This window comes from Cephus cinctus, unplaced genomic scaffold (genome assembly GCF_000341935.2).
Source record: "Cephus cinctus unplaced genomic scaffold, Ccin1 Ccin1_scaffold0160, whole genome shotgun sequence".
NCBI classification, from domain to species: Eukaryota; Metazoa; Arthropoda; class Insecta; order Hymenoptera; family Cephidae; genus Cephus; species Cephus cinctus.
In genome coordinates this window covers 1381324-1394724 of record NW_014332886.1, presented here as the reverse complement: position 1 = coordinate 1394724, position 13401 = coordinate 1381324, and the positions used below count along the sequence as shown (strand labels likewise).

General features: G+C 41.6%; 1 protein-coding gene across 1 annotated transcript in view; it reads right to left on the bottom strand.

Annotated features, from left to right (window-relative positions):
* Positions 1–3514: 3514 nt before the first annotated feature.
* The window catches only part of LOC107263546, a 12771-nt gene continuing 2884 nt past the window's right edge, over positions 3515–13401 (bottom strand). The window contains exons 2-4 of the mRNA XM_015730870.2: positions 11065–11283; positions 10312–10592; positions 3515–4274 (exon numbers count right to left, since the gene is read on the bottom strand). Coding sequence (XP_015586356.1) covers positions 4032–4274; positions 10312–10592; positions 11065–11283 — 743 coding nt within the window. The 3' untranslated portion in view covers positions 3515–4031. The remainder of the gene's footprint in view (positions 4275–10311; positions 10593–11064; positions 11284–13401) is intronic.

Sequence of the window (13401 nt, the reverse complement as noted above, 5' to 3'; positions counted from 1 at the left end):
TAGAACGAGGCCACTTATCAGATATTGCCTAAATATTTTTTTGTGTAATATTAAATTCAAGTGTAAGCTTGATAGGATTTACTAAGACAAAAGCCAGCACCTCATGCCTGCCTGAGTTAAGGAGTGTAGCGATGCGGTGCTAGCTTCCAGCATTATTTAACAATAGTTTCAAGCCGAACTATGGTCCCAACATTGAGTACTAGAGAGAACTATCCCGGAACTGTTTGAAACACAATCTGAACACAACACTGAAAACCAGCTCCTTATGCATACTTGCACTGTAGCGTATGGTGCGACTAGTATCCTTAATAGGTATTTTACCGATGTTACGTAGCAGAACTACTGTTAAAACCTATCAGGAACTACAGAACTCCTCGAGAACCATTGAAAAAGCCTATTGTTGAATCATTTTTAAGAGATTTTAAAAAAGTGCGGTGCTGGAGCTCCACACTCGTATGCCACCTCAATTTTTGGAAAATTCGTATTTTAACGATGTTACATAGCTGAACTATTGTTAAAACCTATCCAGAACTATAGAACTCCTCGAGAACTATTGAAAAAGTCTATTGTTGAAACATTTTTAAAAAATTTTGAAAAAGTGCGGTGCTGGAGCTGACACCCGGGTAGTACCTCAATTTTTGAACAATGTTTCATCAAATAAGCTTTTTCAATAGTTCTAGATATTATATAGAATAATTTTGCTACGTAACACCGTTAAGATACGTATTTTCCAAATATTGAGGTGGCAGTCATAGTCGATTTTTATTAAATAAAACACCATCAGGGTCACTGGGACGTTAATTAAGCTCAAAGCAGTCTCCTGCGCTTATCCCTACCCTTATCTGTCTTCTCCTTATAAATTATTATGGTTACCATAAACTAGCTTTATTATTTAACATTTATATAAAATACTATTAGCGCAATACACTGCATACAATTATTCTAGATGTACTTATATGCTGGTACATGGGTAAGCTTTGTGACGTGATTTTTCGATTCACGGTCACAAGGTGACTCCGACTTCCGATATAAATAACGTTCTCGCTTTTTGGTTCCCTTCGAGTCACCACCCTACTCAGAAGCTACGCTCTCGGGTTGATTCGTATAGTTACACCAATGCTCTCGTAAGATTTCGTTATTTTTTAGTTGAGGTCGAGGTGCTCGAAACTGCCGTGGGAAGATAGTTCCGACGTACCGAGTTGCCCAGCAAAGGAGAGTACCCGACGGAGAAGTCTCTACGGACCGACAGAAGCCCGGGCGAGATACCGGCGTCCTCCTGGATATAGCAAAGGGCTGTAGACCGGGCAGAGATAGAGTTTTGATACGGTTAAGGGCAGGGGAGGAACACCCTGACCGGAGTTAAGGATGTGGTGCCCAGCTGTGGCCCGATGCCCTGGGGAAGCGGCCGTGGAAGATCTCCAAAAGTTACGTACCGATTCGCTAAGGAACGCTCTCGATTTGGTTTAAAGGGACGGCTTGAGGGAAAGAAAGAGTTATCGGCTATAAGGATCTCGACCAATCAGAATGACTAGTTACGAATTTGGCTATTGTCAAAGCAGTCTGTCTCGGGGCACTGACCGAGGTGTCACGAGCTGCCTCGCTCTCCCGTGCTATCTGTTGATAGTTTTTCTAGCCGTGTTTCGATACGGTATAGCAAGTTCTCGCTCGTGTAGTTCTCGCGATGTTCTCATGAAATCCACGAAATTCTGTGGATTTTCTGTGAGTATTCCGGACGTGTAGTGCTGTGCCAACCCGAGTGTCTCCTGGATGCAGTTCTCAGCTCTCACGGATCAGCTGCACTAGTTCCGGTGAGTACTCCCAATTTATTAATTGGTGAAAGGATTTCGATTAGTCACGTCCGATTCGTTCTGTTACGTTCTCAATTCGTTGCTCTCTGTATCGTGCACTATTTGCCTGATACTTACTCCGACCCTCTCTAGTTCAAGATAACAACCTGAGCGGCCGTGCATTTACCTAACCGTCCGATCCTGTTCGTGCATCCAGTTGCGTTTGCTGATTTTATGCGACCTCAACGATCAACACCTACGGTTGCGTTTCTCGATTTTTATGCGTCCCCAAAAATCTATAGGATTCGTTATCGTCTTTCTGATAGGTTCCGTCAGCTGTTCTCGTTTTGGCGGAGTTGGGTCTGTTCCACCTCAACTCCAAGGACATACCGGTTCGTCAGTTCCCGGTAAAACAAGACTTGGCCAGCGCATGCCTAGCTTGCGGATGCGTGAACGAAGGATGTAATGTAGGTTAGGTATTGTTGAAACTTTTTAAAAGATTTTGAAAAAATCTTTTGAAAGGCGCTGAAGCTGTACACCCGTGTAGTACCTGAATTTGTGTAAAATACGTATTTTAACGATGTTACGTTGCAGAACTATTGTTAAGACCCATCAGGAACTATAGAATTCCTTGAGAACTATTGAAAAAGACTATTGATAAAACATTTTCCAAAAATTGAGGTGCTACACGGGTATGAATTTGGCACCCTAGTTACTTAAATATGTTTCAATAATAGGCTTTTTCAAAAGTTCTCGAGGAATTTTATAGTTCCTATCTGTACGCTCGAATTTAGTTACTATTGCAAAGAAAACAAATATTTAGTCACATTTACGTTATGTCAGAACCTTTAATTCCTATAGTGAATGTATCAATAACTTTTCCTCATATAGAGTTCATAAGATATTTTGTTCCAAACACAGGTATAAGGAGTTGACTCGAGTAAAGAGTCTCGGCGCGCTGCGCCCTGTACAGCCGGTTGCCTGTACTTGGCGCGAGACTCGACCGAGTCTCTTGATAAGTCTCGTAAGACTAAAATATACATAGATGGCTCTATATGATGGGTCCGTAGCTTGCTCTTTTTTATCGACAGTTGCATAGTCAGTATTTTATCCGCTGTGAACGACGGTCATGATGCTTACAGGGTAAAACAGGGTAGATATCGACGGGGAGTTTATATTACTTGCACGTTCTTCATTTTCGATGGCGCTTCGAATGCTTTTCATTACGTTCGCAATTAAAACATTAAACAATATCAATCATAGAATAATAGAAAATTAAATAGCAATATCAAAGATCAAGATAAAACAAAAGACTTGCCAGTAACTAAACATTATACTTAGGCCACGTAAACAACAAATATTTACAATCAATTTCTACGTAATATACAATTTCATCCGTTACGTAAAAGGACACTAATATGTGGACTATTTTAGGTTATATTCATACCGCATTCTATAACTTCGGTGAGTAGTAAGTAAATATATATATGTCCATTGCATTAATTGTAGTACCTTTTTTTTTATTCCGAATATGCAGCTTATCTCTCCAACTCACTGTAAAAATTATAATTAGCATCAAAATGGAGTATGAAATCTATTGCAAATTTACATGTGATATCAAAATCTGGAAGAAATAACAATAATAATGACTTTTATAGACACTTTTATTTCGTTATATTACATGGATTAGCTATGATATATCACGATGATTAATTACATTTGGCTTATGCCGCCGTGCATTTTAAACTCAACCTTGTATACTTTACGACTTTGAAAATAATCTAATACAACCTCACGATAACCTTGTAATACCTAATAGAATATACTCAGTTCTAATTACAATATAATACATCCCTCGTTAATTGAAATATATGAATACTTTACTTTGGTGTTTCTTAACGTAATACGTATGATTCTCCGTGACAAATAATTCACAGAGTACCAGCTGCTGTACCAGGTGCCTTTGAGCTCATCAATCGAATTACCAGCGAAGTGTCCCTGACCAAGTAATTAAAGCTCGAAAGGTAATAAATATTAATGAAAACGCAATCGCGTTCTCCAAAATGGCTACGCTCCTCCCTATCACTCGAAAGGGACACCCAATATCCAATTCCTCAAGTATAAACCAAATCCCTGGCATCCATCTGCTGTCTTTGAGGCTCAAGGTAGGTTTACGAATGAGATCGCATAATTTCCCTGACCATCGTTCGCACCCAATACACATTCTATCCCTACAATAATTCATCACGTAACATTAATTTCTTCGTCCTCCTCATTATCCGTATGCTCTTCTGGTCTCTGAGGACTCGTTAATGGACTGACGTCACTTAGATCCAATCTGGGCCTGTCGCCGTCAGCATCGCTCAAATCTGGATTAGGATTATTCTTGTTAGGCAATGTCTGCTCCCTTGATCCACCGTTAGCCAGTAATTCACGTTCCTTACTGTTTCGCCATTTCATACGTCGATTTTGAAACCATATTTTCACCTGGAACGAAAACGCCATAAAATATCAGTTAGAAATACTCAAGAAGCTTCTTATCGTTAACAAGGATATATTCAAAAGAAAAGTAATTTCAAAAATGTGTTTTCGCTTTCCTATCTGTATACGGAACACCCTTCACCCTGGTCATAAATGTGTTTAAGGCTGGGTCTATTATCGCACTTAAACTGTAAAGGGTGATTACAAGGTACAGGCTGATCCCCTAGGGATCTAAGGGTATCCCTCTACATGGACTCATGTATGTTGCCGTATGCTACCCTTCATCCAATTGGATTCTCTAGTCCCGCCCTATTGCCAATCACGAGGCACGCCCGGCGCTTCTTGTCTCAGCCCTTAACCAGAGACAGCACCCTTATTTTGTACGTTAAAGACCATGCATTATCCAGCCGTTAAACGGGCCAACGTCAAATGCACGCGTCTCCAGATTCCCTACATATCCCTCTGGTATCCCCTTCGTCTTCCTCGCTGACACGTTCCACGTGCTACCTTAAATTCCTGTTAAATCGTTGACCCTACGAGCGGGATTGATTTACCTAAACTGTTTTTCGAATTTTCATTTAGTGGGTGTGCAGTTGACACCTCTGAAACGACTGTCGACCCGGCTATTCTTTTTAAGGGTTAACGCAGGGTGGTATCGAATGATCGTTTGTCATTCGGTGCAATTAAATTTGCTAGCTTTACTTTTGCGCTGTAACGAAATTTTGTATTTTGGATTTGACAATGTTTCAATTGATTTTATTGACTTGCGTCACGACGGCAACGGTGTGATAAAGAAATAAAAAAAATTGTATCGTTACGGTCACATCCTTTCTTTCAGAACGTTAGCGTTACCCTGGTCGCGTTAACGTAACTTCACAGCCACCTGAAATAGGGTGTGAGGGTAGCTTTATTTTCGTTTTCTTCGTTTCGTTTTACGTTTACTGGGACGGCAGTGATTGATTGTCCCGTCAGTAGCAGCCAGGGCTGAGAGTAACAAAAGTAACAAAGCGCCAGACCCGCGCCCCGCTTTTCGGCAAAGTTGAATTACTACGTTTCCGCCGTACGGGGCGGTTACGGGTTCGCGTTAATTTTGTCTTCGGGAGTGAGATTTTTTTTTTTTGACGACTTTAAAGAAAGCTGCCATACCGCGTCACGCAATGCGGGTCAGTGACTGGGCAAAATTTCTCGATGGTAAATTCCGAACAGGACAACCTAAATTCTATAGAGTCATATACGATTACCAAAATCAGTAAAGGGAACGTTCGAGAGGTCAAAAAACAGCCCCCGTCCCTCTTACCCCTTGTGCAATCGCAAACCGTTTAAATATAAAATTCAAAAAAAGCATTTCCCTCGCTTCTCGCACACAAGAGGCTAATCCGTCGAGACCGACGAGTGTTACTCCTGGATAGTTTATCCAGTCGGGATTATGAGTATTAGGTATAATGATATCTGAAATGCGTTATAGAGTGAGTGAGTAGGTAATCGTTAAACGATTGGCTGCAGCCTCGCCTGAGCCTTCGCTACCCTAGCAACCCTCGGCATCCTCCGTTTAACTCCCCGACTACTCCCATAGCCCATGCCCCCATGCCCCATGCCAAGCACGCTGTGCCCCATAGCCGTGCCTAGTGGCGGTGGCGCCATCTGGCGCAATTTAATAAAAGACGATCGATTATGACGTCGGCCTCAGAACTACCCCTGAGCGCGAGGAGGTAAGAGAGGAGGTCGACGGAGGCGGAGGAGAGTTGGTATAGAAGCGGTTGGCAGGGTTACGGAAGGGAGGGAGGAGAGCATGGGAGAGAGTGAATCGGTGAGTATAACCCGAGGGAGAGAACAAGAGAGACGGAAAAGGGGAGAATGGAAGAGAAGGGGTCGTGGGAGATTGTTAAAGGGGAATGAGGAGGGGGGATCAAACGTAAAAACTCTGGCGTAAAGCTGCGACTTGGTGGTGGGGATTATACTTGATGTATGGAAGGAATTTCGAATTCACATGTTAATACGTAAAAAGGGGATTCCATATTTATTGTTATACCCGCTATGGATTTCGAGGGTGGTTATGGATACGAGCATCCTGAACTTGAAGGATGTATGGGAGTCTGCTCTTCTAGTAGCTTCAGGCATCGATGGCCAAGATACAATTACCACGTGATTGATACTGTATGTGAAATCATGCCGTATGAGAAAATAGGTAATTAAATATGGTAATAGAATACGCACTACGTTTACCATAGAAATTTTTCAGCTCGGATTGAGCCATATACCGAGTATCTCAATTATACGTTTTGGGACTCCGATTTGAAATAGGGATGACCCAGGCAAGTTTATCCATTAAAGTTGATTCGCGTATCTTGAGAATTATTAAATGGAATCCATAAAGTATAAGAATCTATATGCATACCAGGATATTGTATATTCATGGTTTCTTAGCTCCCGCCTCCAGGACCACGCGGCATCTCAAAGTAAAATCCATAATGCATGAAGGACCATGGCTTAGCCAAAGCTTAAGCTATAGGATATTGCACGACGTTATATTCATGTTATGCCCTGGAAGAGGCAGCCTTTGTTTTTAATATCTACAGCATATTATGCCAGAAGTTCGGCCATAAGCGAAACATTATATTTAGGCGTATCAGGGGAACGAGGGAATTTACCTCTTATCAAAGAGTCGTTTGATAAATTGATACTTGAATTGAGAAAATTTTTATTAAAGAATCACGCACTCGTTCGAGTACGTAAACACTGGCGTTTATTAATTGTATTATTTCAGGCGCTTTTATGTACGTCCAAATGACAGTGCAAACAGTGGGACTTCCCGTTAGGGAAAGGTCGCGGTTGAGAGGCACTTGAAACGTTACCTAAGATAAACGGGAATACAGTCTCGGACTAATGGCTACAAATTGATTTGACTGATGGAATCCGGGAAACTCTATATCCAGTGAAATTCAAACCTAATGGCCGATCTATCTAACGTGTCAGCGTCAGGTCTTTCGGTCGCTGTGGGAAATACAGGGATTGCGTTTGCCCACTGATTGACTAACCATAGCATAGGAACGGTATAGAGCTTGACTCGTAGAAATTACGACGGTTTAATTATATTGGCCACGATGAATAATTACGAGGTGCCCAGGAGTCGCCGACGGAAAATCGGTAGGCGCTCGTTCGTACCTCTATTTATATGTAGTCGGATAAGAAGGAAAGAAAGAAAGAACTAAAGAAAATGACTTTCCTCTCTTTTCCATATACTCGTTCTTTCTATCCTTTTTCTTTTTCGTTCTATTGCTAAGCTTCCGCTCGATTGGAGCCCGTGCTTTTTCTTCTTGGGAGCTTAAGTTAGTAACCTGTCAGAACCAACCAACGGGATCTATTATTTGCACGGACCTAATCTTCGAATTCCATGAAGACCCACAGTCCCCCCTATGACTGATTCAATAAGATTCCAGTATGGCAAGATAATAAAAAAAAAAAAAATTTGCAAGAGGATGATATAAGGATTAATTTTATTGTACGATTGCTGTATAGGACTGTCTCTGGATAAGGACGTCACTTGTACTGATTAGAAAAATTGTCCTTAGAAATTGTAAAGCATGGAATAAAGGGACGATTCGTCTTAAGGTTTTCTTATTTATTTTTGAATAATAATAACGACTGCTGACTGTGAATGATATCGCAGATTTTAGGGTAGTCCACGCGACTGTTTATATACCAGATAAGACGGAAGCTTTATCAGTGGGGAGCCAAGATAATAGGTACAGAGGGACGATACGAATGGAGAATTGAAATTCCGTGAAATTTCGTAAGACTGCAGGCGCCCACATCTTCGTCGTACAAATTAAAGAATTAAGACAACAGCGTGATTCTGACAAGCTGCCATCAGCTGGCTAAAGAAAGCTGGCGTGCTGTCGGGACGGATTATTAAAAAGATAACGAGCCTCCGGGGCTCTTATAATTCTTCTTTTAAATCTGTCAGGGGTGGCAGGATCTTTGATTTAACTGCGGTATTTCATTCCGCTCGAGTTGGAAGCAACACCTGGAACGACAGATCCGGCGCACGCGGTCACGTGAAAATTCGTGAATAAGATTTTGCGGAAAAAAAAAATGTATACTGATATGTTTTTTTTAAATATTTTTATAAGACGATGCGAAAAATTGTTTCAACGTATCAGCTGAAGGTTTAGTAAAAAAAAATGGGATCTTAATAATAAACTAGTGTAGTAAATTTACGAGGGTGAGCATGGGAAGAGGAGAAAGGGGCAGTTGCGCCTAACTGAGGTGGCGCTGGGTCCACCCACCATCACTAATTACTTTAGTTATCCCTCTGGAGTCCTCGCCCAGTTCGTTTCACCCCTTGCGATAAAGCGCAGCGTTCAAAGTCGAGCGAAACGCCACCTTGGTTCGCCCACAAAGTACAAACTACTAAGAAGCCTTTATTATTATTATCACACCGCTCGTAAACCACGAATCCTTAATTAAATCCAAGAAGAGATTCATGGAGCGAACGCGATCAAATCTACGATTATTCGACTTACGATCAGTCATTAAATGATCCTTTGGAATAATCAGATTCACTTTTCGGATTAAAGCATTTCGTATCCCTCTCTTCATCTTACACGCGTGTAAGCCAATAAGCCCCTCTCTCTCGCACTCACAGGAAATATAAGAAATTTAAAAATCTTAACAAATATTCAATTCCGTTCAATTTTTCAATTTAACAATGCATCTTAACCCAATCTTGACCCTTAAATGACACCTGTAGTCATCGAATACAAAATTCATAGTTTGGTCAGAAAAATTGATTTGCCTTTTAGAACGAGCAGAAGATTGTAAAAGGACGTCAATTTACATGGATCCCAGGCAATGGCGGGCTAATGCAAAGTCGTGCAAGCACTATCGACGTGTGTTCTTACGTTTCTCGTAAAACCGAGAACAGAGTGAGCTGCGACCAATGGCAGTCGAGGTATGGCGCTCAAGGTGTGAATTATACATGAGGATATCCTCCGACCCTCCCGTCCTATTCCATCGGCAGCTTACCAGCTATCCCTTGTCCCTATTTACTCCAAAACTTGAAGCCCCTCTGCGCATGCGCCTTCCTACCACTTCACAATCAAACGCGCCACTAACTATAGCGAACGTATAGCAATTCACGGGTACGTCATCTGCACCATATCTACATTCTAACCCCAGAGTCCTTGGAAGAAAATGAAACGGTATACATACTATAAATTAAGGTTAGTTTTCAATTGCGACGGTCTAATACCACGATCGTCTCCGTCGCTGGGATAAACAGCCCAACCAGCCGGGAAAATCGTTGAACTAAGCTCATGAAATCAAATGAAACCAGCTCAGTACCATTTCCGGGTTTGTTCGGTTTCATTAGTATCGCACAGTTAGATTTGGGGTCGGCAATGCTAGATGTGTGCAACTAATGAACTGGCATTACCCGATTAACCCCAACCGAGGTATTATGTGCCTACTCTATGTACATACACCTACTCCACTCTTTCTCTATATATCAATACGATACGCCGAAGTACCGTGGGATACGTACGTGTAACCGGTTGCGTGTATACATACTGACGTAGGAATGTCCTATATATACCTATATATTTACTCACTGCCGGCTGAAGCTCGAGCATTAGTCTCTATCAATCCGGTGAATGGAGTTGAGTAGAGTTTAGCGGAGCTGAACTCGCGGGGGGTTTCGTACTTCGTTAACCCGACAATTAGTTCCCTAATAAGGTCATTAAGTGCCGTATATAATCTCGAGCACTCGATCACGCAGGGAAGTCGTATAACCGACGATTTCGTATAACGACTGTACATCGATATATCGATATAACGTATACGTATCTGAGATACTGTAAACAAGCTGCAATCTGCCTCTGGCTGATGACCATCGCTAAGTGGTTACTGTTTTTGCATCATTTAAAACGACTTCACTGTACTTTGAATTTGAACTGTTCAAAGTGCCCGGCAATTATTACCTTAAAGAGTGCCCATATCTACCCGAATCGACACACAGTGTACTTTTTCTTATTGAAATTCTTACCTGAGAATCCTTAAGTCCAAGTTTCTCCGCTAATTTCTTACGATCGGGTTTGCTGATGTATTTCTGAATCTGGAACCTCTTCTCGAGGCCGCGTCTTTGAAGATCCGAAAACACAGCCCTCCTCATCATCCCTCTACGTGGCTTACCCCGTGCGCTTCCCGCCCAAGGAAATCCAAGACTCATACCAGCCAAGTCGTTAAGACCACCCTGCATCGCGCCGGGGAATCCTGCTCCGCCCCCAGGTGCACCGGGATGATGACTTCCGGTACCAGGCGTCGCCACTGGACAAACAAACGGCACGTATTACTTCGCGCTATTGCACAATTTTTATATGGCAATAAACGCTCCTCGCAGCCTTTCATTCCGATGATCAAAGTCCTTGCCAGTGCGGAGGACCAGGCAATTGAATTTCGAGGTCGCGTGTCTGAGCGATATTGCCAAGCTGAGCATGATGATATTATCTGCACCGATGATATTTCCACGCACTTGTTGCATGCGTACGTTTTGCTTGTGACGGTGCTGGGCACACATAATACGGCAGTGCTTTCACTGCACTTCATATGCACTCCATGTCCCATGCGAGCCTACCTCTAACAAGATATGCAATGTATCTATACGGTGTACGTGCTCGTGTTAATTCACCGCGGTCAAACGGCGACGATTCAGTTTTAATTGTTGCATTGTAGTTTCTTTTTTAATGCTTATCATTGATACCCTTATTATTTGATGAAAAAAGAAAAATTTTTAACTAACCAGTGAGATAAGGTCCTCTACATGCCAGGAGCTGATGCAACGCATGATGAGCGTTTGGCGGTAGATGATGTTGAGCTGGATGATGTCCTGGGTGCGGAGGATGATGTGGGTGATAGGCGGCTGGTCTTGCTATCGGTTTGGCTATGTTATATCCTGCGGAATTTTGTAGGTTGTGAAGAAACGCCGGTATCGCACCTGGCGGAAGGCCTTGGAAGCTCTCTATATAACAGACAACAAATTTATGTTGAAAATTTACATGGAATAATATACTTATATATACTCATTTCATGCTAGCGACTACAATTCACCGAACGCAATTATTTCTTAAGAACGAATCGCAAACAGCCAAGTGTTAATGCATAAGTGGCAGAGCTTAGGAAATTAAGTTGCCGGTAAATTTTACCAGCACGCGGCTCGCTCCGTCGGTACACGGTGAAATGTTTAAATCACTGTGTTCCTTGTGACGTATAATTCAACCTGACACCCTCAACTAAACCCTTCTCAACAGCTCCAGGCAACCCTCAACCTCCTGACGCACTTCAACACCTTCGTAAGAGTAAATGCCCAGCCATATAATCACATATTAAATATACACGTTGTATGTACGTCTAAAAATATTGATATATGGCGATTGAAAAAAATACTTAAAAAAAATTGAAGATCGATTGAATAAATTTTACTTAATATATTCAATTAATTAGACATTAAATATTTTTTTATAAGAATAAGATGCTCAAGTGATAATCTGTTGTTTGAATGACAAAAATATGTGACTCGGAATTCTAATCCACGTTTAGAAGTTTATTCGTTCGTTAATAAATAAACAAGTGTGACGATCGCGAATTTATGACGTCATTAATATCATTTCATTGCGGTATGACGAATATACCATATAATTCCCGTTTTCATATTAAATGAAATATGGCGGCATCGTAAGGTAGGACCGAACGATTACTATGAAGTCGTTATTTTATTATCGTTTTCTTAGTACAGTCGTATTTCAGAAAGGCCATTTTATTATTCATAAAATTATAAACGTCTCTTCTGCGTCGTTGGTCCTTGCTATACATATATATATATATCTTTAACATTTTATAATTATCACTGGTACCCGATAGCGGACCACGAAAAAATTTCTTTCGTCAAAAAAACAAAAGCGATTATTCTTTCATTTGGTCGTTCATGAAATATGAAAAACCATGCCCGCACGTAGCGCTTACTGATCTCGCATTCTTTGAACCGATTTATCAGGATACGGTTAACGATAAATTGTAATTTCGTAACCGCCCCTATATAGACAAGGACCTTTTAAAGCATACAGGCATAAAGCAGTCGGATCGTCAGGCATTCTGGATTTTGGGATGGTACCAACATACGTGAGAGCCTAACCCCCTCTCCCCCCCGTCTGTCTATCCATAATAATGCATAAGGGGGCTGGTCGAAGGACTATTTTTAACATTTTTTTAGATGGTCCGCCACGCCCAGTGGTTCCGAAAAAAAAAAGTGACGTGTTTGAAAATAATAAAATAATGGAGCTTAGTCAGGGGTTTGCTTTGCGTTCAACCAGACAATGCCCGACAATGGGCTATACACGTCGCCCCATTGTATAACGTACCCCATAAAATACTCATCGCCTTTTATCGTTGTTTTCCTAGCCAGCCAATGAGAAAGCAGACCCGAGGAGAACGGGCTAATAACGGATCAGGATCCAACGGAAACATTGAATGGGAATGATTTTTTTTTTAACCCAACAAGATTAAGCTCAGCCGAAGAGCTGCGATGTTGTTACAGTTGTAGCAGTTTTTCTAGGGCCCCAGTTAAGTCCTCCTTTTTCTAACTGTCCGGATAGATGGTTATTTTTTCGGATTATGGTTTGATGCATTATTAACTAGATACTGATGCAGGTTTCATCCCTGAATGCATCTACGTCATCGACTCAGGGAAGAGCTGCCAGGGGTGTGCTACTTGGTCATGATATTTATTTTACACACAACCCCGATGCATTTGATCTCGACGATTCTCATAAACACGTCTGCCCTCCGATAATTGTAAATGGAATATATTATACAGAAATTGACAATTATGCATTTGCCGATGCACTAAATGCAATTCCGAGCACGGAGCTCCAATTCTAATTTCATATAAACATCTGCACTGTGCCATTCGTCTGTCTGTGTATTATTCGGTTTGTCGGTACTCGCGTCGCCGATGAATTTCGAATTTGTTGCTAATCACTTTTTCGCACTATTATTTAACAACATTTCGACATGACGTATAAACGGATATGGTGGGTGGGTGTAGTACAGTGAAGAGAAGGGGAGTGGAGCATTGACTGGG